A 20,041-nucleotide genomic window follows, 5' to 3' on the forward strand; every position below is an offset into this window, starting at 1 on the left:
GCGACTCGGACCAGCCGAAGCAGAAGCTGCCGTCATCGCGCCGGGAGAATGCAAACCAGCTGTACTCGATGAACTGCGGGCTGGGATGCAGTCTGCAGGCCCAAACCAGAGAACCAGACGCTCGCTCTACCGACAGGCGATCCCACCCTGACGCATCGTCTGTCCCATTGATGTTCCGACCAGCCCCTCAGCTGATTCGTCGTCGCGAACATATTGCTGCGGGGACTGACTGACGAGATGAAGGGACAGTATTCCGCTTCGACGAGCGAAATTTCTTTCCGCTATTCCTTTGTCGACACAGAACGGGGATCCCTAACCACCAGAGTTTTCGACTTTCCTGGTCCAAGCCCAGAGTCGGGCCCGCTTTCGCAACGACCTGGCTCAACGCATCGTTCCTCGGTTTCGGGCCCTGGTTGACCTTCTCCACGCCTTTTCAACGGCGTGACATCGGGCGGGAAACATCATTGGGGGGCTTCTTGGTCCCCCGCCCCATGTCATCAGCCTGGCGTTTGCAGCTCTTGCAGCTCGGAGTGGCCCGCGCGTTGAGTGCGCGAGCGAGTACGTACACATGTAACACAGCTTCCATATCGGCCCAGAGATGTCCACCACAGCCGTTCGCAGGGTGAAAGTTTGCATGCTTCAACATCGGCTCACATGGGCCATGCCCGCGATGCTCGGCGAAGTACGAAGTACCTACCTAGTCGGCGCTGGTCTCTCATGCTTGGGCCAAAAGGAGCTGGGTCGTCTACATACAGAACTCACCCATGGGCTTTTCAAGCTCAATAAGCAACGACAACGGCGGCGACGGCAGCTTGACGATTCCACGCTGGCCAGAGGGAAGACGGCGGCTCACAGAGCTAGCTACCCCTCCTCCGACCGTCTCCGGGATTGTCGGACTGGGCAATTAATGTGACGGGAAGCTTGCAGCTGGTGTAACTCATGGCCCCGTCTCCCAAACCAGCGGCTGGCGAGTGAGAACTAACGAGTCAAGGCGAAATCCATGGTCTTGAGCGAGCTCCCTTCGGTTGCACCGAACAAACGGCAATGAGGGCGCCGATGTGCTCCGATGCTCCGACTTGGGAAGGCGCTCTCACAGAATCACACCTCACACAAGAAACCACGCACGGCCCCTCTGGACAAACGATCTGTCGTCGAATTAGAGCGAGCGACCACCCTCCTTCACGGCCAGACAGCCCGGTCGTTATCAGCAGGCTCTCGGCGTCTTGATTCTCAGTGGTTGGCCAGCTGCAGGAGAGAGGGACCCCGGTCGTCCCAGCCACCCCTCATGGCTTGCAAAACACGCCAATGACCTGACCGCTCTGGTGTCCCACGCGTCCTCTTCTGACAGAGCAAGGCGTCCGCACAGCCCGTCCACTTTGGGTTTAGAGCGGTTCGCCCTGCTCCTCAGCTTCAATCAGCTGGTTCGCCTTGCTCTCTTCGTCGGAGCTCGTGGTGGCCGAGCCCCTCGTTAGTGAACTCGGAGGCTCTGCGGCTGAGATTTATTATTTGGATTTCTCATGTTGTGTGGTCTAGCAAGGCCCAGACCTCATGTGGCTTCCACCACCCTCCTCCATCCGGAGAGCCACTATCATATCGAGGGTGTGGCGCCCTGATGATGGTGAAGGCGTCCGTGCCAAGTGGTACCGGGGAAAGGGCCTGACATCCCGAGCCCAAACCATTTGGAACCCTCCCCACCCCTGGTCTTTAGGCTACGGAACCTCCGAACTTCCCTTGGTGACCTTTTACACTTTGGATAGACGTTGGGAGGGAGGGAGAAGGATATAAGACAAGTTGGTTCGCCTAGTTTCCATGAAGGCGGCCATAGCTTGATGTGTAGGATAACTCAGTTCAACGAATACCGCAATCATGTCTTTTTCTGCCCCTTACCTCGTTCAACCCAACTTGCTGACGCTGGGCATAACCACCCTCCTTGTCTGCGCAGCTCTTGTTTTTATGGCTCGTCGCCGCCAGGCCAGCAGACTAGGTATGTCTATACTAATACTCGTTCTTTTCTCTAAGCCGGTTTCCGCTGGTTCTACCATGCCCATGCCGTTACTGTCTCTGTTCCGCGGCGCTTAATATTTATCCTATTTTTTCTTTATTTCTGTCATCGAACACCCCTCCATAACCTACCTAACTTAATAAAGCAGGATACCTAATCTCTAACATCCTCCCAGCAACCAGCATCAACAAAACGACCGCCAAACAAGCCCTGTCCCTCCTGTTAGAGCCACACAACCACTCGACAACCGCGCCGGCACCGCACGCCAAACCGATCCCCATCCCCACCCCAAAGTCCGCCCCCAACAACCCAACCCAAACCTCCACCCCATCATCCTCCTCCATCTCCCTATCCACCACACCCGCATCCGCATCCGCAAAACCAACCAACCCCAACCCCGCCCCTATCTCGTCCTCAGCAGCCTCACCCTCAGCCGCGGCCATCTTCCCCTGGCGCATCTCCCCCTCCCCCTTCAGCAACAACAACAACAACAACAACAACTTCCACCAGCACCATTATCACCACCACCACCTAGGCCTAGCGGCAGCAGCCGCTGCTGTCCGCCGCCGGTCAAGCAGCACACCCTCTCTCATCTGTTTGCCGGTGTCTATGCCGGTGCCCGACTCGGTGCTGGGTCGGAAGGGGTCGGCGTGTAGGCGGTGGTCATCGGATGAGGGGGGTGCCGGCGGTGGTGGTGGCGGTGGTGGGGGGAGTGTGTGTGGGAGTGTGGAGAGTGGGGGTGGTGGGAGTGGTGGGGAGTGGACGGAGGGGGCGTTGGTTGGAGTTGGGGGGCAGTTTTAGATATTTTGGTGGATGGGTAGGTGGGTATTTGGTTCTAGGTTTAAGGTTTGGGGTTGTGGGCTGAAGGTTGTAGGCTGTTTGTGGTGTGGGGGTTTGGGAGGCTGAGAGGTTGGTAGTGGTGGTGTTGGGTATGAGCGAGTGAGTGAGTGAGGGTGGGTAAGGGAGGGATGGTTAATGGCGAATGGTTGATGATGGGATGGCTGATTGAAGGGATAGTTCATGAAGGCATAGTCGAGGATCCACGAGAAGTCTGTGGCTGTTTAGTTGAGTTTTGGTTCTCGTACTTTGCTTCATATATACGATCCCGATGATAGAATATAGACGTTGCGCCTCCAGTTATCATCCCCTTTCCAGTGCTGTGTTTACTAATAACGTGCAAGCAGTGCATCCCCCGGGCGGTTCTAGACCCAATGACAGGTCGACGCTTGTTCCCAAGGGGCACGCAGTTATACCGTTTTTGTGCTAGTACTTGGCTCTAGTTGTATACCAACGTCTTCTCAAATAGAATCAACTAAGCATTTGACGATGGGTGCCTCGCCGGCCACCTGAAATTTGAGGAGTGGACAATTAGACATCATTAGCCAATATTTTGGCCATCTACAAGTAAGCCGCCTCGAACATCATGAGATACATCGCTGGCCCGTCTCCAAAGAGCGGTTGAAGGCGGGTTTCTACGGATTTCCACACCTCGCTCAGAGCAAGCTGTGTGACAGGTGTTGCATAATGTGCGACTGCGTGCTGCATGATTTTGTGACGAGTCAAGTGTTGAAGCCCATGACTTGATCCAAATCCAAGCACGATCGCACATCGGCAAGTCATGTCTCTTAATCCAAGGAGGAACAGGCGTCACCTGCATGATATTTCAAGGTCTGATTCTGATCCTGTGAAGCAAGGGAGGCGGGGCCCAACTGAGACACGACTAGCGATACCTACATATACCTGATGAGACCAAGTATACGTCATACCGGTGCTCCTCGGCTGATGAGATGACTGGACGAGGAACCCGGGGCGCCGAGATCAGATCCGCGCTGATCTGGGTTGCACATCTCGCAGCTATACTATTTCAGGATATTGCATCGGCGGTTTCTTGCTTCGGGGCGTCGGGCACACGACACGATGCCCCGATCACAAGTCGTAAGCAGGCGAAGCGGCTGCAGCAATCGCAAAGCCCTCCAACATGAATCAAGGGAGTTGTGCTGCAGGATGATCTGCATCGGGTTTGGGTTGGGCATCCCTAAAAGGGTTTCCCAGGGGTTTGCAACCCGACATGGCACAACCCGGTGACAGGCGCGGAAATGTAGCCGATTTAAACCATAGGAAAGCGTCACAGCGATGCGCTCGGAATTCCCTCAAACGTACGGCTAGATAATCTAGCAACTAGCTATGAGCAATCACGGGACACGGGGAGAAGAAGTCCTTAGACGCGGCGCTGGTTGCGAATGATGTATTTCGAATGAGGAGAAAAGAAAAATTGCAGCAGCCCGTAAAAATTTCCGAGTTTAGGGGTCCAGACACAGTGCGGTAATTGTCTGGACAATGCAAATACACACCGTGTGTTGCGACTGGCGGGGCTCGCAGGGGACATGAAACCTCGGGCCAAAAAAAGCCAAACTTGAAATAGAAGCAAAAACAAAACAACAAAAAAGAGAAAGAAGTTAAGAAAACTAAGCAAAGAAAACTAAATGGAATGAATCTGGTGAGATAAAACAGATAGAATAAACACAGATTCTTTTGGTTTCTGAATAGTATCTTCCCGTTCAATATAGTCGAAGATTTATGTAGTCGCGATGCATACTTGGAGTTCGGCATTGGTTGGATGTGGGGTGGCAGAGCATCGAAGTCGCATCTGGTGATCAGCGGCAGTGAGTGGGTCACCTCAAACTCACAGAATGGTCGTTCTGATCACCAGCTTGCCAACCCCGAGGCCTCCTCGCCCGCGGCCAAACAAGTTTGGAGACTGACACAAAATGGCGCTGAGGTTTCGTCCGAGGCCGACGACCCTGAAGACCCTGAAGCCCAAATCAAGGCCCACCGAGGTGACCCCGTCTCTGACTCTCCTGCAATGAGCGATCATCAAGTATGGCCACACGACTGGTTGCCTTCCCCGTCGCATTTGACCAACCCCGCGACGAGATAGAGTTGCCGCACAAAAGTCGACACAGACAGGCAGATGACCAGTTTGGTCATGTCAGCTCCCACCCAAAGGGCTGCCCACATGTCTCAGCCATGGCTGCCGAAGCACCCTGACGGCTGCGCGGTGGCCAACACGTGGGAATGATGCTCGAAGGATATTGGTCCCTTGGCTGTTTTCAGCCTCGCAGCGAGGCGCGCAGTTAAGCAGCGAATATGGAACACAAATGCGGGTGGGTGATCAGCAAAGCGATTCGGTGTCGGGAAATCGCAGTCGTGTGGCCGTCAAGTCATACCCCCGCGGGGGGACAGCAAGGTTCTCATTGTCTTGCCCGCATGCGAATAGATACAAGATGGGAATAGCTGCCCGTGGGCGTTTGGAAGGAACGCCCCTTTGCGTGTTCTCCCTTTCAGAGCTCGTGTCATCGCATCCCCAACGACATCGCTGTGATCGACGCCCCAAGACGCCCGACTCGACTCGGTGGACTCCCAGTGACTCCTGTGCTTGGCCCGAGTCTTGCGGGTACGCCGTCATCCTTCTTGGTCCGACCTTGGCCACAGCCCAATTCTGGAACCTCGACGAATAAAACTTTCCGCCTCAACCGACTTGCAACACAGTAGGACGCCAAACCCGTGCCCAGTTTCTCACCCGCTGTTTTTTTACTCCATAATGACCATGTAAAGGCGCGACTAGCGCGAAACGACATCGATTTTCCCTCTTATTTTTGCAATTTCTTTCTGGCCTGGCAGCTGCGTGATGCCTCTTGGACGCGTTTTGGCTGTGGTACTACTGTGCCATGGCGTCATAGCCGGGCCGTCAGGGCCTGTGGCGGACCAAACTCTTCCAGCGCGCTCTGCCCCGCGAAAGCTACACGGCAGGTTCCTGCATATCACGGGTGAGTACCCCTCATCGCCCGAACTGTCGGGAACTTGGCGGTACATTGGGAATCAGGTTACTGACGATCCCCCGTGATAGACATCCATCCGGATGAGTACTACAAAGTGCACTCGTCTACCGATGAAGATGACGGGTGCCACAGGGGCAGAGGCCCTGCAGGTCCCTATGGCGCCGAAACATCCGACTGCGACAGCCCCTTCTCCCTCGTGAACGCGACCTTTGACTGGATCGACGCGAATCTCAAAGATAATATCGACTTTATCGTCTGGACCGGCGACAGCGCGCGCCATGATCGCGACGAGGACCTGCCCCGCAATGCCGACCAGGTCCTCGGCACCAACAGGTGGATCGCCGACAAATTCGTCGACATGCTTGCCGACAAGGGCGACAAGGGCATGACCATCCCGGTTGTGCCAAACTTTGGGAACAACGACATCCTCCCGCATAATATCCTTCTGCCGGGGCCCAACAAGTGGTTCCAGCACTACTCGCAAATCTGGCGCCATTTCATCCCCGAGGAGCAGCGTCACAGCTTTGAATTCGGAGGGTGGTTCAACGTCGAGGTGATCCCCAACAAACTGGCCGTATTTAGTCTGAATACGCTCTACTTTTTCGACCGCAATGCCGGCGTCGACGGCTGCGCGAGCCCCTCAGAGCCGGGATACAAGCAGATGGAATGGCTCAGGGTGCAGCTGCAGTTCATGCGAGACCGCGGCATGAAGGCTATCCTGATGGGGCACGTTCCGCCGGCCAGAACTGACAGCAAGATGCTGTGGGACGAGACATGCTGGCAAAAGTACTCGCTCTGGATGCACCAATTCCGGGACGTGGTGGTGGTCGGGCTGTACGGGCACATGAACATCGACCATTTTCTAATCCACGACAAGAATGAGATCAACATTGCTGCGCTGGACGGGTCGTCTGAGTTTGGGACCCGCGAGGCGATGGACGATGAGTTGACGACGCAGTCTGCGTCGGACTACCTGATGGAGTTGCGTTCCGACTGGGCTAAGCTCGACCCTCCGGCATCCGGTAAGGAGGTCAACAAGGAGGGCAAACGCAAGAAGGGCAAGAATCGCAAGGACCCGTGGGGCGAACGGTACCACTTGTCTCTGGTCAGCCCCAGTGTCGTGCCGACCTATTTTCCCACTCTCCGTGTGTTCGAATACAACATCACCGGTCTCGAAGACACGCCTCTCTGGAGAGACGCAGCCCAAGGTGGTGTCCAGGATACCGAAAGCACGACCCAAAAACACCTCGAACTCCGCCAACTCCCCACCGACTCCAACCCCGACTTCGACCCTGACTCCGACCTTGATACCGGCGACCCCACCGTCGCCACCACCAAAAGGAAGGACAAGAAAAACAAAAAGAAGAAACACGGCAAACCCAAAAAGTCCCCCTCCAAAGACAAAGACCCCAACCTGCACATCCCGCCCCCCCCCTCCAAATCCACCTCACCAGGGCCCGCCTACTCGGCCCAGCCCCTCACCCTGACGGGATACACGCAGTACTTCGCCAACCTCACGCACATCAACAACCTCAACCTGACCACCGCCACCCACACCACCGCCGACAACAACGGAGACGGGAGCAGCAGCAGCAGCTGGTGGAGCTGGCAAAACCTGGACCTGGACCTGCTGGAGTGGGACGGCTGGCTGCTGCGCTGGCGCAAGGGCAAGCACGGCGGGAAGAAGCCCGTGGTGGCGCCGCGGCCTGCGCCGCCGAGGGAGTTTGCGTTTGAGGTGGAGTATTCGACTTTTGAGGACGCTATTTATCGGCTGGGGGATCTTACTGTGAATAGTATGGTGGGGTTGGCGGTGAGGATGGGTGGGCCGGCCGGGGGGAAGGGGCTGGTTCCTGCTGCTGCGGGTGGTGAGGATGAGGAGGTTTGTGATGATGATGATGATGACTCTGATGACGGGGAGGTGGAGACGGAGAAGAAGAAAAAGAAGAAAGGGAAGGGCAAGAAGGGGAAGAAGAAGAGACAGAACAAGACGTGGTTGCACTTTTTGAGGCACGCGTTTGTTGGGACTCTGGAGAAGGATGACCTCGAGGACTTCATTTGAATGGGATGAGCCGGGGGGGGGGGGGGGCACTTTGAAGTTTTGCATTGCGTTGGTTAAGGCGGTGGATTGGTTTGGCATTTTGCTGGCGTTTGGTGTTGGCCTTTGGATACCTTGAGCTCGTTTGCAATTGAGCGGTCATTAACTTTGTATTCGTATGTTTTGTCGAGACCTTGTAGTTGTAGTAGCAGCAGTACAATATTTCAAAAGCCTATATCTAGATAGATAGATGGTTTGCCATGAGGGATTTTACAGCTCTTATACACCGGGATTGAACTAGCATATTCCAGCTCCACGGCTCTCAGACGGAATTCAGGCTGACTGGGAACATGACTAGGTATGATGGTGATCGGATGATGGGACGGGATGAGTGGTGTTGACATGCCGACCGATTTGGCCCCGTGTAAGTCGCGCCCCACACGGCCCAGGGACATACCGTCCCGTCTCTTGCAGGCGCCAGAGCACTGATCATGCACGGTGCGAGCCTGACTGCCCATTAACAGGGGTAGTCATCCGTTATCTTATCGGACCTCTCATTTCCCACTGCCCAACTCCGACGCGACGGGAACATGTTCCTCCCATCCTCGACGCCTCCAATTCAACTCCCCCAATACGAATAAACAGATGCCATCAATGCCATCCTCACCCACCACCGCCACCACCACCACCACCTAATGTTCCCCTCCCTCCGCCTCTGCCTCCGCCTCCCCACCCGCCGCCGCCTCCGCCGCCACCGCATGGCCACCACCCTCCTCCTCCCCCTCCTCCTCCTCCTCCTCCTACTCCTCCTCCCCCTCTACCTCATCTACAAACCGCCCTCCCCCCTCATCCGGCACCTCTCCCACCGCTGGACCGACGTGCTCTTCCGCCTCTGGCTGCCACCCACCAAACCCCTGGTCGCCCTGACCATCGACGACGCCCCCTCCGACCACACGCGCGACATCCTAGCCGCGCTGGCCGGCGCCGGCGCCCGCGCCACCTTCTTCGTCATCGGCTCGCAGGTCGCGGGGCGCGAGGCCGTCCTGAGAGAGGTTCTTCGCGCCGGCCACGAGCTCGCCAACCATGGCATGCGCGACGAGCCCGCTGCGCGGTTGGGGACGGCCGAGTTGGAGGATCAGCTTGGGAGGGTGCAGGCGATGATTGAGGACGCGTATGTGGCGGAGGGGAAGGTGCCGCCGCCGGTGGGGAGGGGGAGGTATTATCGGCCGGGGTCGGGGTTTTTTAGTGAGCGGATTAGGGGGGTGGCGAGGCGGTTGGGGTATCGGGTGGTGTTGGGGAGTATTTATCCGCATGATGCGCAGATTGGGTGGGCGGGGGTGAATGCGAGGCATGTGTTGAGCATGTTGCATCCGGGGGGGATTATTATTTGCCATGATAGGAGGTCGTGGACGGAACCGATGCTGAGGACGGTGTTGCCGGAGATGAAGAGGCGTGGGTTTCAGGCTGTGACGCTGACAGAGCTGTTGAAGGAGGTTACGGGGTGAAGTGGAGGGGGTCTGAGGAAAGGATGCATTATTACGACATGGAGGCTGGGGCCTCTGAACGTTGATTTGGCGACACGCCGTATCTCCCGCTTGATACAACGCCACAGGCAGGTCGAGCGTGACTGCGCGTTGACGCAGGCCAGCCAGCCCGAGGAGGTAAAGAAGAAATAGTCATTCACCGAAGCCCTTCGATGCTGGGCTAAGAAGCTCGATACCCATCGCCCAGGGGAAGCGCCATACTGAGCGCGCCGCGGTTGGTATGTGCATACGCGAGGCCTGTGAGAGGAGCCGCGTATGAATCGGGTCATGAGGGACATAAGGAGGCAGTCATCGCAGGACAAACGGCAACCGGGTCACGCCAAGTCCGATACAGGGACAGCGACTAGCGAAACAAAACAGACATAGCATAGTTATATGCTGGAACTTCTGCCTCTTATCGAAAAGCCCGTCTAGATACAAAGAAGATGGCCTATCACCCTGCCTTTTGACCCATCATTACCCATTACCACTTTACCATGCCGTTACCCCCATTATACATGCACAAGCTAACCACCGTCTATTTCCATTCATCATTCAATATATCGCTTCATTCAACAGCCAGCAAAAGCCCCCACGCTACCAACCGTCTACCCCCCTTCCCCACACCCACCAACTCCTTCATGGCCTTACAAAACCGGGCTTTTCAACGTCAACCTTTCCGAGTCACAGAAACCGGGAACAGCGCATGAAGTATGACCAAGAAAGAAACAAGCGAAAAGCAACTCACGGCGGAGCGAAGCCCGCGCTAAACGAGCCCGCAGGCGTGCCATAGCGCGCCGTAAAATAGACACAATATTCCTCCACCAACTCCGCCGTCTGCGCCGGATCAACAGCGAGGCGCGCGCGAACGGCGCTGAGGAGCTGATGGGGCCCGGCGCGGAGGAGCGCTAGCCGGGCCGGCTCCGGGAGATCGCCGAAGACGGCCTCGAGGGCGTCGAGCGAGAAGGAGGGGCGCGACAGCAGCCGGCTCGCGAAGCTCTGCCCCGTTTCGTCGAGCTGCGTGAAGTTGAATGCGCTGCGCGTGAGGCGTTTGGTGAGGTGGGCGAGTTCGAGGGGGGTGAGGGGCGTGGGGTCGAGGACGTGCAGGAAGGTCTCGCCGCGGTGGTTGGTGGTGGCGAGGTGGGAGGATAGGGTCAGGATGCGGGAGAGGACCGGTCCGGGAGCCCCCCATCGCGCCGCGACGTGGAGTGCGGTGTTGCCGAGCCCGTCGCGACTGTTTACCTCGGTCGCGGTGCAGGCGAATGTCTCGGCGGGACTGCCGTGCATCAACACGCCGTTAATGCGCTAGTGGATGCACCAGGATGTCCTACCGCAGCAGAATCTGACCAGCTCTTGGTTTTCCAATGTATGGGGGCTGCTGGCCAGATTGTATGGGTGGTCACTCGCTTGGCTTGTCCACGCCGATGGTGCGAATGCCACTTCATCCAACCCAGCCGCGGTCACATCCCCCGACCACGCCAGACTCTCCGCGGTCGACACCCCCGAGGAAGGCCGATCCTCCCAGCCCCCCTGCATCATCGCCAAATCTAGTGAGGGCACCTCATCCCCAACCCTCTCCGAAACCGAAACAGACCGCGCACTCCGCCGCGATGACCCGCTTGACGACCGCGATAGACTTGACCGGATCGACAACCCCCCCAACAAGCTCGCCACGTCCGCCAGGAACGACGACGACCGGCTCGGGCACCGCTCGCGGAGGAACTCAACCTTCTCGTAGCGACCGTGGCTGTGACCGTCCTCACAGGTGGTCGACCACGGATTTCGGAAGATCGCCGGCGAGAACCCCTCGACTCCGCTGTCCAGCGATTCGCGCGGCGGCAGGTTCCCGGCATCTAGTGGCGACCGGCGGTTCGGCCTCTGATCGAACGGCGAGCAGGGCGAGTCGTCCGGCTCGCCGCTGGTGGCCCTTGCCCGTGCGGCGTCAGCATCTGTATCGGCATCGGCCTCGCGCCCCCCGCGGCCGGGGCGGGCTTGTAAGAGGATGGCGCACTCCTTAACCGTGTCCCCCTGCGGCGGCAGGTCGGTCTGGAGTTGGCCGCACCGGGCAGACCGGAGGAAGGCGAGGCGCTCGCTCATGGTGGTTCGGTTTTTGGGCCGCTTTTGGCGGTAGGATTTGGAGAGCATGTCGTTGAGGAGGCATTGGGTGTGGCGTGGTCTGTGGGGGGGCGTTAGTATGGTAATGACACTCAAGGACTCAAGGGCCTGGGTGTGAAAGGGGGGCCGTGATGTCTTACTTGGGCTGGAACGGCCCCTCGGACAGGAGCCCGAGTATCTTCTTCAAGGACAGCCCCGCTTCGGGGGTGCAGAGGTACAGTCTGAGTAGGCGCCGCTTGCGGGACCGGGTCCAGTCGATGGCCGGCCTGCCGCGCCGCCGGGGCGGTGCCGCCGCGGGGACAAGACTCGCCTTCTGGACTCTCCCCTCCTTGACCTTGACTCGGCACATTGGAAGTGAGACAGATGGTGCATTCTAGCTGAGCCAGCAGGGCTGTCTGAGGCGAAAACTTCAAGTCGTAGGTTGCGGCTGACGGAGGACCACATTATATCGGTCCCGTCGGTTTCGGGCTTGCATCATGGGTGTGTTTGTTGGGCGAGGCGCCTCCGACTCGGGCTGCATCTCCCACGTGTTCTCGCCCAAGCCTTCCCGCTGATCTGATGCAAGGAATACGGCTTCGTTCAGAAACAACGTCCGTAAATATCAAGCCCATGCAGGTGCGGCAATCAAGGAGTCTCGACTATAAAGGAGAGTTTGGTTGATGCCTTTGGCCCCCATGTCATGAAACCACCCTCAAAGCCGCCCACCTCAATTAACCTTCCTCATGCGTCACAGATTCGAGGACTGAATGGTGGGAATCATTGTAGAAAGCTTAACTTGGCTTGGTGCCGGGAAGCCCGAGTTATTCTTAACCCGAGGCCGTTTGCTCTCCTGCGACAGACAACCCCTGAAGGCGGGATGGACCACTCACGAACGCAGCTGGGCCAAATCGGGCGACACGGATTGTAAAACATGGGGATCGGCAGTTTCCCTCGTGGCAAGCCACACACCAGGCAGAGACAACTTCCATTCTTTCGACTCAGTCGTACAGAGCGCGTTGCAGGTCCGGCTTGCCCCTTGCATAACACGGCAGCCTAGTTCAGATGGCTTAGGATGGGCCCAATGGAGACAAGGAGAGCCTGCAACAAAGAAGCCGAGGAAGGCCGAGAGCGCACGCCATTCCCCTCTCCCCTCTCCCATCTCGACCGCAGTAGTGGGGACGCCCTGTGAATGACGAATTGAACATGCGATGGAGCCACCCCGCGCCGATATCGACCCGGGTTACATAAACCGAATGAGATGTTTGATGGTAGATGGTCCCTTTCTTATTTCTTGTTACTGTGTTAGAGAAAGTTTTAAGTGACTGTGTTAAGAGATATATCTCCTGGCCTCGGTGAGCATAGTCGCAGAAACCATGGTCTCCAACGGGAATACCGAGAAGAAGGCGGCGGGTGCCGGCCCGAACCAACTCGCTGCGGCCTTCGGCAGGCAGTTGTCGCTGGCCTCTCGCTCAGTTCATGCTGATGACTACACCAACACTCATACGGCAGTGGCGCCGCCGATGCACGTCTCGACAACTTTCCGGTATCCGAGAAACCCTGACGAGTTAGTGGCTTGGTCGGATGTCGAGGTAAGTGAATCTGAAACCCATCGACTTCACGACATGGGACTTACAGCGCATAGCCTGAGAAGTGGGACGACTTTTACATCTACTCCCGAGAAAAGTCGCCCAATACCACTCGGTATGAGGCAATCCTGAGCTCGATTTTGGGTGGACCGGCCGTGTCGTACGCCTCCGGGCTAGCCGCCTTCCACGCCATGGTCGTCTTCCTCAACCCGAAGCGCGTCGCCATCGGCGGGGGTTACCACGGCTGTCACGGCATCTTGAAGCTCATGAACAAGCTCAACGGGCTCGAGCAGCTCGAACTCGAGAGTGAAGACGACCTGGCCAAGCTGCAAAAGGGGGACATTATCCACGTCGAGACGCCCCTGAACCCGACAGGCGAGGCGCGGGACTTGGCCTACTACCGCAAGAAGGCGGACGAGCTGGGCTGCTACCTGACTGTCGACGCAACCTTCGCGCCACCGCCGCTGCAGGACCCGTTCAAGTACGGAGTCGACATCGTCATGCACAGCGGGACCAAGTATTTTGGCGGCCACAGCGACATGCTCAGCGGGGTGCTGGCCATCCACCCCGACCGGGCGGGCGGCAAAGACGGAAAGCCGGGCTGGTTGACAGAGATCCGAGAGGAGCGGCTCCACCTCGGCGGCGTCATGGGCAGCTTTGAGGGCTGGCTTGGGACGCGGAGCCTGCGGACGCTGGAGTTGCGGGTGAAGAGGCAGAGCGAGACGACGCGGAACCTGGTCGACTGGCTGGCGTCACAGAAGAAGGCCGGCGGGAACGTGGTGGCAGATCTCGTGTACAAGTTGCAGCACTCGTCTCAGCAGCCCGAGGCCTCGGACCCGGATTCTTGGCTGAGCAAACAGATGCCCAACGGCCATGGGCCCGTCTTCTCGCTGTGGCTGCAGTCGGAGGAACTCGCTAAGCGGCTGCCGAGCAAGCTCTTCTTGTTCCACCACGCGACCAGCCTCGGCGGGATTGAGAGTTTGGTTGAGTGGCGGGCCATGAGCGACACGACGGTTGACAGGAGGTTGGTGCGTGTCAGTATTGGCGTTGAGAGTTGGGAAGATCTGAGAGATGATCTACTCCAAGGGTTCGAAGCGCTTCACAAGGAGCTCAACAACTGAATTACCGAATCCGAGCGGTGGCCTATTGGATCCGAAGCGTGAATGGTTGGAGCAACTCGGAAGTCAGCGATGCCTCGAACACAGTGTTAGCATAGATAGCGCTCGAATCGATTTGCCTAGATGATGATCCATCTATCAACACTGCAGTTGTCATCAAAAGGAGACGGCCTGTTCCAAGGCCAAGGTCTGCATGTATCCCCACAATCCTTTCATTATTGATGATTGTTCTGACCAGAGTCACGGTCCGGGCTTTTTCGGGACCGAGGGCGGGACCGTTTAGGCATCAGTCATATTTCCCAAAATGGAAGGCATGATACCGTGTAAGTGAGCCACCAACACCGTTGTTGATTCAAGATACCGATTCAGGAAAGCACGCTCCTGATAGTCTTCCCGATTGGGGGCAGACAAGGAATAAAATTTCATCCCTGCATGGTCTCGAGACGTCACCAAAACTGAGCCTTTCATAACACCCTCCCGCCGCACAACCACCAAATTCCCGTAACTGTATCATTATTGCTTCCTATCATTAGTCATAAACATGCATTACCAAGTCCTTTCCAGGACCACCCCATCCACCAAGACGCCCATTACCCGCTCTTCCCATCTCACCGAAAAGAGCTATTCGTCTAGGCATGTATGCAAGTGCCTTCCCAGAGAACCATCACCAGGTATGCCTCCTCCACGCCCGCCCGCCTCTTATATGATTGCATCCCTCTTCCACTGAGATGACCATCCCAACCCTTTAAAAACCCACCACCCTCCAACCCAACAAAGAACCCACCCCTCATACCTCCACCCCCTGCGCCTGCACCTGCGGCCCCCCCACCCTCTCAACCGGCATCACCCCCAACTCGGCCCCCTGCCCACCACTCTGCGCCCTCTTCCGCCCGCCCAGCGTCGGCAGGAACCGTGACATGGCCGTGCCAGCCCCACTCCCATTCCCACTCTCCTCCACGACCCCGGGCCCAGCATTATCCGACCCAAACTTCGCAAAGAACCCCCTCTTCTTCACCTGCTGCGCATGCACATGCCCCAACCCCGACCTCGACACATCACCCTCCCCCTCGCCCTCACCCAACCCCACATCCTCAAACCCCGCCCCCGTCTCGCTCTCCTCAGGCGTGGGCGGCTCCCAGCGGTGATGGTAGTGGTCAGCACTGAGGGAGGAACGCGGGTGGTAGTGGCGCGGTGAGAAGGGGGGCCGGAGGCTGGAGTCGAGGGATTGGCGGCCGTCGGCGGCGGTGGCGGTGATGACGACGGGGCTCTTGGCGCTGATGTCCTGTTGTGAGGGGTGGGGGGGTTAGTGTTTGGTGGGTGGTTTAAAGGGGGGGTTGGGAGGGTGGAAGGGGGAAGGGGGAAGGGGGGGTGTTTACAAATGACCGCCGGTATGAGTCGAACGACTCGCGCGAGATGGAAAAGTGCTCGATCTCGCTGTTGCCCGTGCCGACGGGGAGGCTGCCGCTTTTGTTGTCGGTCGAGGTGCGCGCGAGGTAGCGCCGCGGCCAGGAGGCTTCTTCTCGTTCGATTGGGGATGGCTGGGGGGGTTGGTCAGTTCTGGGGGGATGATAATGCGCCGGGGTTCTGAGGGAGCGCAAACTTACTGGTAGGTAAACGCCACTGTCGTCGACCACTAGTTGTGAAACCCATTGTTAGTCCTCGATACTCGAACCCGGCAAGAGCCGGAGGGTGGCTTGTCTAGCGGACAGGGGGTCCGAGTGCCGCGGCTGGGATGTTTCCCGCGGGGCCCGGCTAGGGTGGTGGTGAACATACCACTCATTTTATATTCGCCTGTGTCCTGGCTTGGTCTGCTGCTGCGAATGCTGAACGCCGACGACGCCTTGGACCCAACCGTGTCCACCCTTTCAAACCCGGGGTGCGCGGCGTCGGTCGTGGTAGGCCCCGCGGCAGAGCCCGGCCGGGAGCTCTCATCGTGAGCGGTGGCGGGGCCGGGTCGGCGAGCGAACGGGTTGCGGATTGGCATTGTTGTGTGTGTATGTATAGTTCGGATTATGAGATTGGGTAGGTAGGTGGACTGATCGATCGAGGTAGGAAGTGGATGGTGAAGTCTCAAGGTATCAATGGATTGTTAGAGGGTTGGAAAGGGGCAATATCAATGGCTCGAAACACCGAGACAAGAAGAATATAAGTGAGAAGAGTGAAAAGCGAACTCGGCATTCACAAAGCATGCAGGAATGTCTGTCAATTCAAATGCGCCGGCTCCTTGGGCTTGTCAGCAACCCACAGCGGGAAAGTGGCACCGAACGGCTCTGGTTGGTCCAAAGTTCAGGTCCGTTGACAGCAACTGCAGGCGGTGCCCAGCGGGCTCACTTCTTGGGCCCCGGTACCTAATCTGGGTCCTGGGGTCGGGCGGTCCAGGAACTGGCGAGATGCGATGAACTCCCGTCCCTTATGGCATCATTGACCCCACTAGTTCTGATAACTGCGTACAAGTAAAGATTATTTATACACGGCGCGATGAGCTAGGTACTCAGCAATCGACTCTCGACCTCGAAAAGAGAAAAAGAAAAAGCCATTGAGCTGCCATTGTGCCCGTTACCGCGCCTCGTGACCACCATGAAGCCGAGCTAACAGCGAAGGCGTCCGATGGATGGCTCGCCCCTCAGCCCGCCCCAAGATGCAAGCAGCGCCACGTTCCGATGCAACGGCACCCGACTTTGTCCTCTCACCCGCATGTGTAGATGCTCGAGTTGTAAGACGAAATAAAACTTATCCAGAAGCTTAAAGAATCTCTTTTCCCTCAATTTACATTTCTTTTTAACTCGCTTTCTTTCAAGTTCTTTTCCTCCGTCTCTTATTTTCTCTCTTGTTTTTCTAGTTTCTTTTACACGAACTTCTGACTTTTTCTTGTTTCGAGCGTGCCTCTCACATGTACATACACTAGATTGATTCACCTTGGCGTCCATATCGGTAAGTTGAATCTCAAAGTCGATCGGGGCATTCGCCACGCCGATCAAGATCGAGTTTTGCGAGCCCACTTCCCACCAGCCCACTCAATCTGTGTGATCGCCGGAGGGCAGGTGAACCGGAGGCTGTGTTACCGAGGATGGGGTACGGGCCCGCAGGTGAGCGACCTCGCGACCTGAAAGTGACGCAAAAGTCTACACAGTACTTGCGCGAGGCGGCACAGCGTGGGACTAAACCGGCAAGACCGGTTGTTGAGAGCCCGGTCGATTCAAAGCCTCAATCCTATTGCGACAGAATATCAATTCTCATGGTGCCCATGCGCTGAGCAAAATATGGGGCAGCCCATGATCGAGGACAAGTTGGTTAGGTAGGTACTCATGTCCCAGCAGAACCTAGTCCGACTCGCTCTCCTCGCTGCTCGAAAACCCATTGAACTCCTCCTCGGACTCGTCCAGCACACCAACCCCACCCTCGCTCGGGTCCTCATCTTGCTCCTCGATCTCGAACATGCCGCTGACGTCCCACCGGTCGCCCTTTGCGCTGGCGCTAACATATTTAACAAAGCGCAGAGTCCCGCTGTCGCGGAGCACGATGGACATCTTATTCCACGCCGCCGCCTGGAAAAAGAGGATGTTGTCGTCGTCAGCGCTGCTCTTGTAGATGGCAGCATCTTCGTTGTCGTCGTCGTCGCCAGCCATATACACCTCGTGACCGCCAACCTCTTCTTCTTTATCGTCGTCCATATCCACGTCCTGGTCGACTGCCTTCCCCTTTCCTTTCCCCTTGGCCTTATCGTCGGCGTTGCTCTTGCCGTTCACAGCAGTCTTCTTTCCGTTCTTGCTGCCGTGGCTCTCCTCAGGTTCGGACGAGGCTTCCGAGCTCGCATCGTCATCTTCGATGTCGCCCCAGCCGTCCGTAGGGGTTAGCCCAATATTCACTTCCAGCCTCGGCTTGCCGTCGTGCCCAGTCGCGAGTGTGTAGTCTTTGCCGCGCCGGAACCGCCGGGCCAGGAGATCGTGGCTTTCTATGTGAGAGCGCGTTGCCATTTGCAGCCAGAGGCGGAATTGCTTAGACGGCAGCAGAACTTCAAGCAGCTCTTTCAACGGCGAATCCTCCAGTTTCTTCTGACCGGGCTGAAGGTAAAGATAGCGGTGCTTGTGTGGCGGGCGGGCAACCTTCCATGCGCCCTTCTCGATCTCCTTGCTGTCCCCTGGTGTCGTCTTTGCCTCTTGTGATTCAACGTACTGGCGCAGCTTTTCAGCAAACTTGGGATGCAGTATATCTGGTAACGTGATGCTAAACTCCTCCTCGAAGTGGTCCGCGATGCGCTCGACCGTGTCGGGCGCTAGGTACGTCGGGGCAATATATTTGAGCAGGAATTCGAGATCCGCCGCGTCCAGTGGGAAGTCGTCGCTGTCTTCGTCATCCTCATCCTCGACCTCAACCGGCTTCGCCTGGGGTTGGTCGTGTTGATCAGGGTTGCCTTGTAGTTGCATCAGGCCACTCTTTTGCGCAGCCTTTTCCTCGGCTCCCTCGACATACCCATCCTCCCCAGATTGGGGAATGTGGAACCAGCCGCTAATAGCCATGCGAATCCGCCCGCCATTCTTGTCCAGCTCCTCGTTGGACGCGGCGTGGTACACTTCTTCGACATCGTGGAATGACTCGCCCGGCTGTACCGCGAAGAAAGATAGCTGGTTCCATGCTGGCGGAATGACTTTGGCGACGTCGGGCAAAGGTGTCTTGGCCACCTCGCCATCCTTCCCCTTGCGATCCACCACAGGAAACAGCCGCAATGCGCCACCCCATTCGGGCTGCCAAGGTGTGTCCGGGTCGGTCAGGTACAAGATGTAGCTGACTTTGCGAGAACCGATGACATCGTCGTGGCACAATAGGTAGCAACCGGGGGTATATACGTTGATGGCCATGTCGGTCTTGCGCCCACTCAGGGGCCCGCAGTTAGTGATGTGAGAGACATAGTCGCGGAAGGTTTGCGAATAGAGCGCGTCGCGCAGCGCAAGGAGCGAGGGCAGTTTCGCCAGCGCTTCGTTATCAAGGCCGTCCAGATTCGCGAGATCGCCGCTTTGGTGGATCTTGTAAATGTCGGTTTCCTTGGGGGTGAAGTGGACGTTGGTCTTGATCTCGGACCGGACGTTGCGCAAAAGGTTATCGTCGACCAGGCCGGTGATCACGCCGTGCTTATAGGGGCTCGACGAGGCATACTGCGAGGTGTGCTTGTCGAGGACGCCCTTGTCGAAGAGACCCTTCCGGAATCGAGCTTTGGCATCTTCGTCGCTGAGAGCTATCGTGGGTAAGCATGCGCCAGGACGATGGACGAGGAGCGGGCGCAATTACTGTTCTTGGATCGCTTTTTGGCTGCCTTTTTGGCGTCGGCGGGACCAGAAGCCTTTCTCTTCATGGTGAGGGTTGAATTGAGTTCTTCGCAAAAAAATGCGAAGATCGTTACGGACTCAAGAAGCAGAGGAAGGAAGGCGCCTTCGAGAAATAGGTGGGCTGATACGAGATGAATATACTGCGGTGGCCCACGGCAGAAAACCGTTGTGGGCCCAAATCTTTTTCTCCCCACGTTTCCCCACCATTGTGTTGACCCCTGTCCTACCCTTTCGCAACTGCCCACACACTCTCAGCAACCGATTGCATGACTGATCTCGATTCGCTGTCCGGATGGCGACCCAGATGGCGCCTTAAACGAAGCGCCATGGCCATTGCTGCATGACGTTTGAAGCGCCTATCCCGCCGTTTCCCTCAGTGGTGTTCCACTGTTGAGCGAGCGGCAATAGGCGCTGAAATGCAACTCCTGCGTTTTGCGGCGCTGTGGGCTTATCATTCATGCATATATGCCCTCCATCGCGCGACCTGGGCGCTACCTGCGAACTGAGACCAAGTTTCCGGGAC

At 57.3% G+C, this 20,041-nt stretch overlaps 7 protein-coding genes across 7 annotated transcripts; 4 read left to right on the plus strand and 3 right to left on the minus strand.

Moving 5' to 3' along the window:
• The first annotated feature begins 1,419 nt into the window (after positions 1-1,419).
• F5144DRAFT_290293 (uncharacterized protein) lies at positions 1,420-2,912 on the plus strand. Its single transcript, XM_066783807.1, has 2 exons — positions 1,420-1,984; positions 2,148-2,912. Exons 1-2 carry the CDS (start codon positions 1,867-1,869, stop codon positions 2,801-2,803), a joined length of 774 nt encoding a protein of 257 aa, XP_066641369.1. The 5' UTR covers positions 1,420-1,866; the 3' UTR covers positions 2,804-2,912.
• A 2,693-nt stretch (positions 2,913-5,605) lies between these two features.
• On the plus strand, positions 5,606-8,178 carry F5144DRAFT_290351 (Metallo-dependent phosphatase-like protein). The gene is made up of 2 exons (XM_066783808.1): positions 5,606-5,829; positions 5,910-8,178. Exons 1-2 carry the CDS (start codon positions 5,691-5,693, stop codon positions 7,898-7,900), a joined length of 2,130 nt encoding a protein of 709 aa, XP_066641370.1. The 5' UTR covers positions 5,606-5,690; the 3' UTR covers positions 7,901-8,178.
• A 456-nt stretch (positions 8,179-8,634) lies between these two features.
• Positions 8,635-9,381, plus strand: F5144DRAFT_493614 (carbohydrate esterase family 4 protein; the record flags this gene model as incomplete). Its single annotated transcript, XM_066785986.1, has 1 exon — positions 8,635-9,381. One exon carries the CDS (start codon positions 8,635-8,637, stop codon positions 9,379-9,381), a length of 747 nt encoding a protein of 248 aa, XP_066641371.1.
• Positions 9,382-10,143: 762 nt separating this feature from the next.
• Positions 10,144-11,863, minus strand: F5144DRAFT_594098 (uncharacterized protein; the record flags this gene model as incomplete). Its single annotated transcript, XM_066790537.1, has 3 exons — positions 10,144-10,704; positions 10,747-11,575; positions 11,655-11,863. 3 exons carry the CDS (start codon positions 11,861-11,863, stop codon positions 10,144-10,146), a joined length of 1,599 nt encoding a protein of 532 aa, XP_066641372.1.
• A 1,003-nt stretch (positions 11,864-12,866) lies between these two features.
• On the plus strand, positions 12,867-14,200 carry F5144DRAFT_594099 (Cys/Met metabolism PLP-dependent enzyme-domain-containing protein; the record flags this gene model as incomplete). Its single annotated transcript, XM_066790538.1, has 2 exons — positions 12,867-13,082; positions 13,136-14,200. The coding sequence occupies 2 exons, from the start codon at positions 12,867-12,869 to the stop codon at positions 14,198-14,200; spliced, it is 1,281 nt and encodes a 426-aa protein (XP_066641373.1).
• Positions 14,201-14,984: 784 nt separating this feature from the next.
• Positions 14,985-16,385, minus strand: F5144DRAFT_631217 (uncharacterized protein; the record flags this gene model as incomplete). The annotated part of the gene is made up of 4 exons (XM_066792453.1): positions 15,971-16,385; positions 15,802-15,830; positions 15,574-15,735; positions 14,985-15,479 (listed from the first exon to the last, which is right to left on the minus strand). The coding sequence occupies exons 1-4, from the start codon at positions 16,179-16,181 to the stop codon at positions 14,985-14,987; spliced, it is 897 nt and encodes a 298-aa protein (XP_066641374.1). The 5' UTR covers positions 16,182-16,385.
• A 935-nt stretch (positions 16,386-17,320) lies between these two features.
• On the minus strand, positions 17,321-19,724 carry F5144DRAFT_290368 (Oxoglutarate and iron-dependent oxygenase degradation C-term-domain-containing protein). The gene is made up of 2 exons (XM_066783809.1): positions 19,481-19,724; positions 17,321-19,427 (listed from the first exon to the last, which is right to left on the minus strand). Exons 1-2 carry the CDS (start codon positions 19,542-19,544, stop codon positions 17,518-17,520), a joined length of 1,974 nt encoding a protein of 657 aa, XP_066641375.1. The 5' UTR covers positions 19,545-19,724; the 3' UTR covers positions 17,321-17,517.
• Positions 19,725-20,041: the final 317 nt, after the last annotated feature.

Source organism: Chaetomium tenue (genome assembly GCF_020726465.1).
Source record: "Chaetomium tenue strain MPI-SDFR-AT-0079 chromosome Unknown F5144scaffold_5, whole genome shotgun sequence".
NCBI lineage: Eukaryota > Fungi > Ascomycota > Sordariomycetes > Sordariales > Chaetomiaceae > Chaetomium > Chaetomium tenue.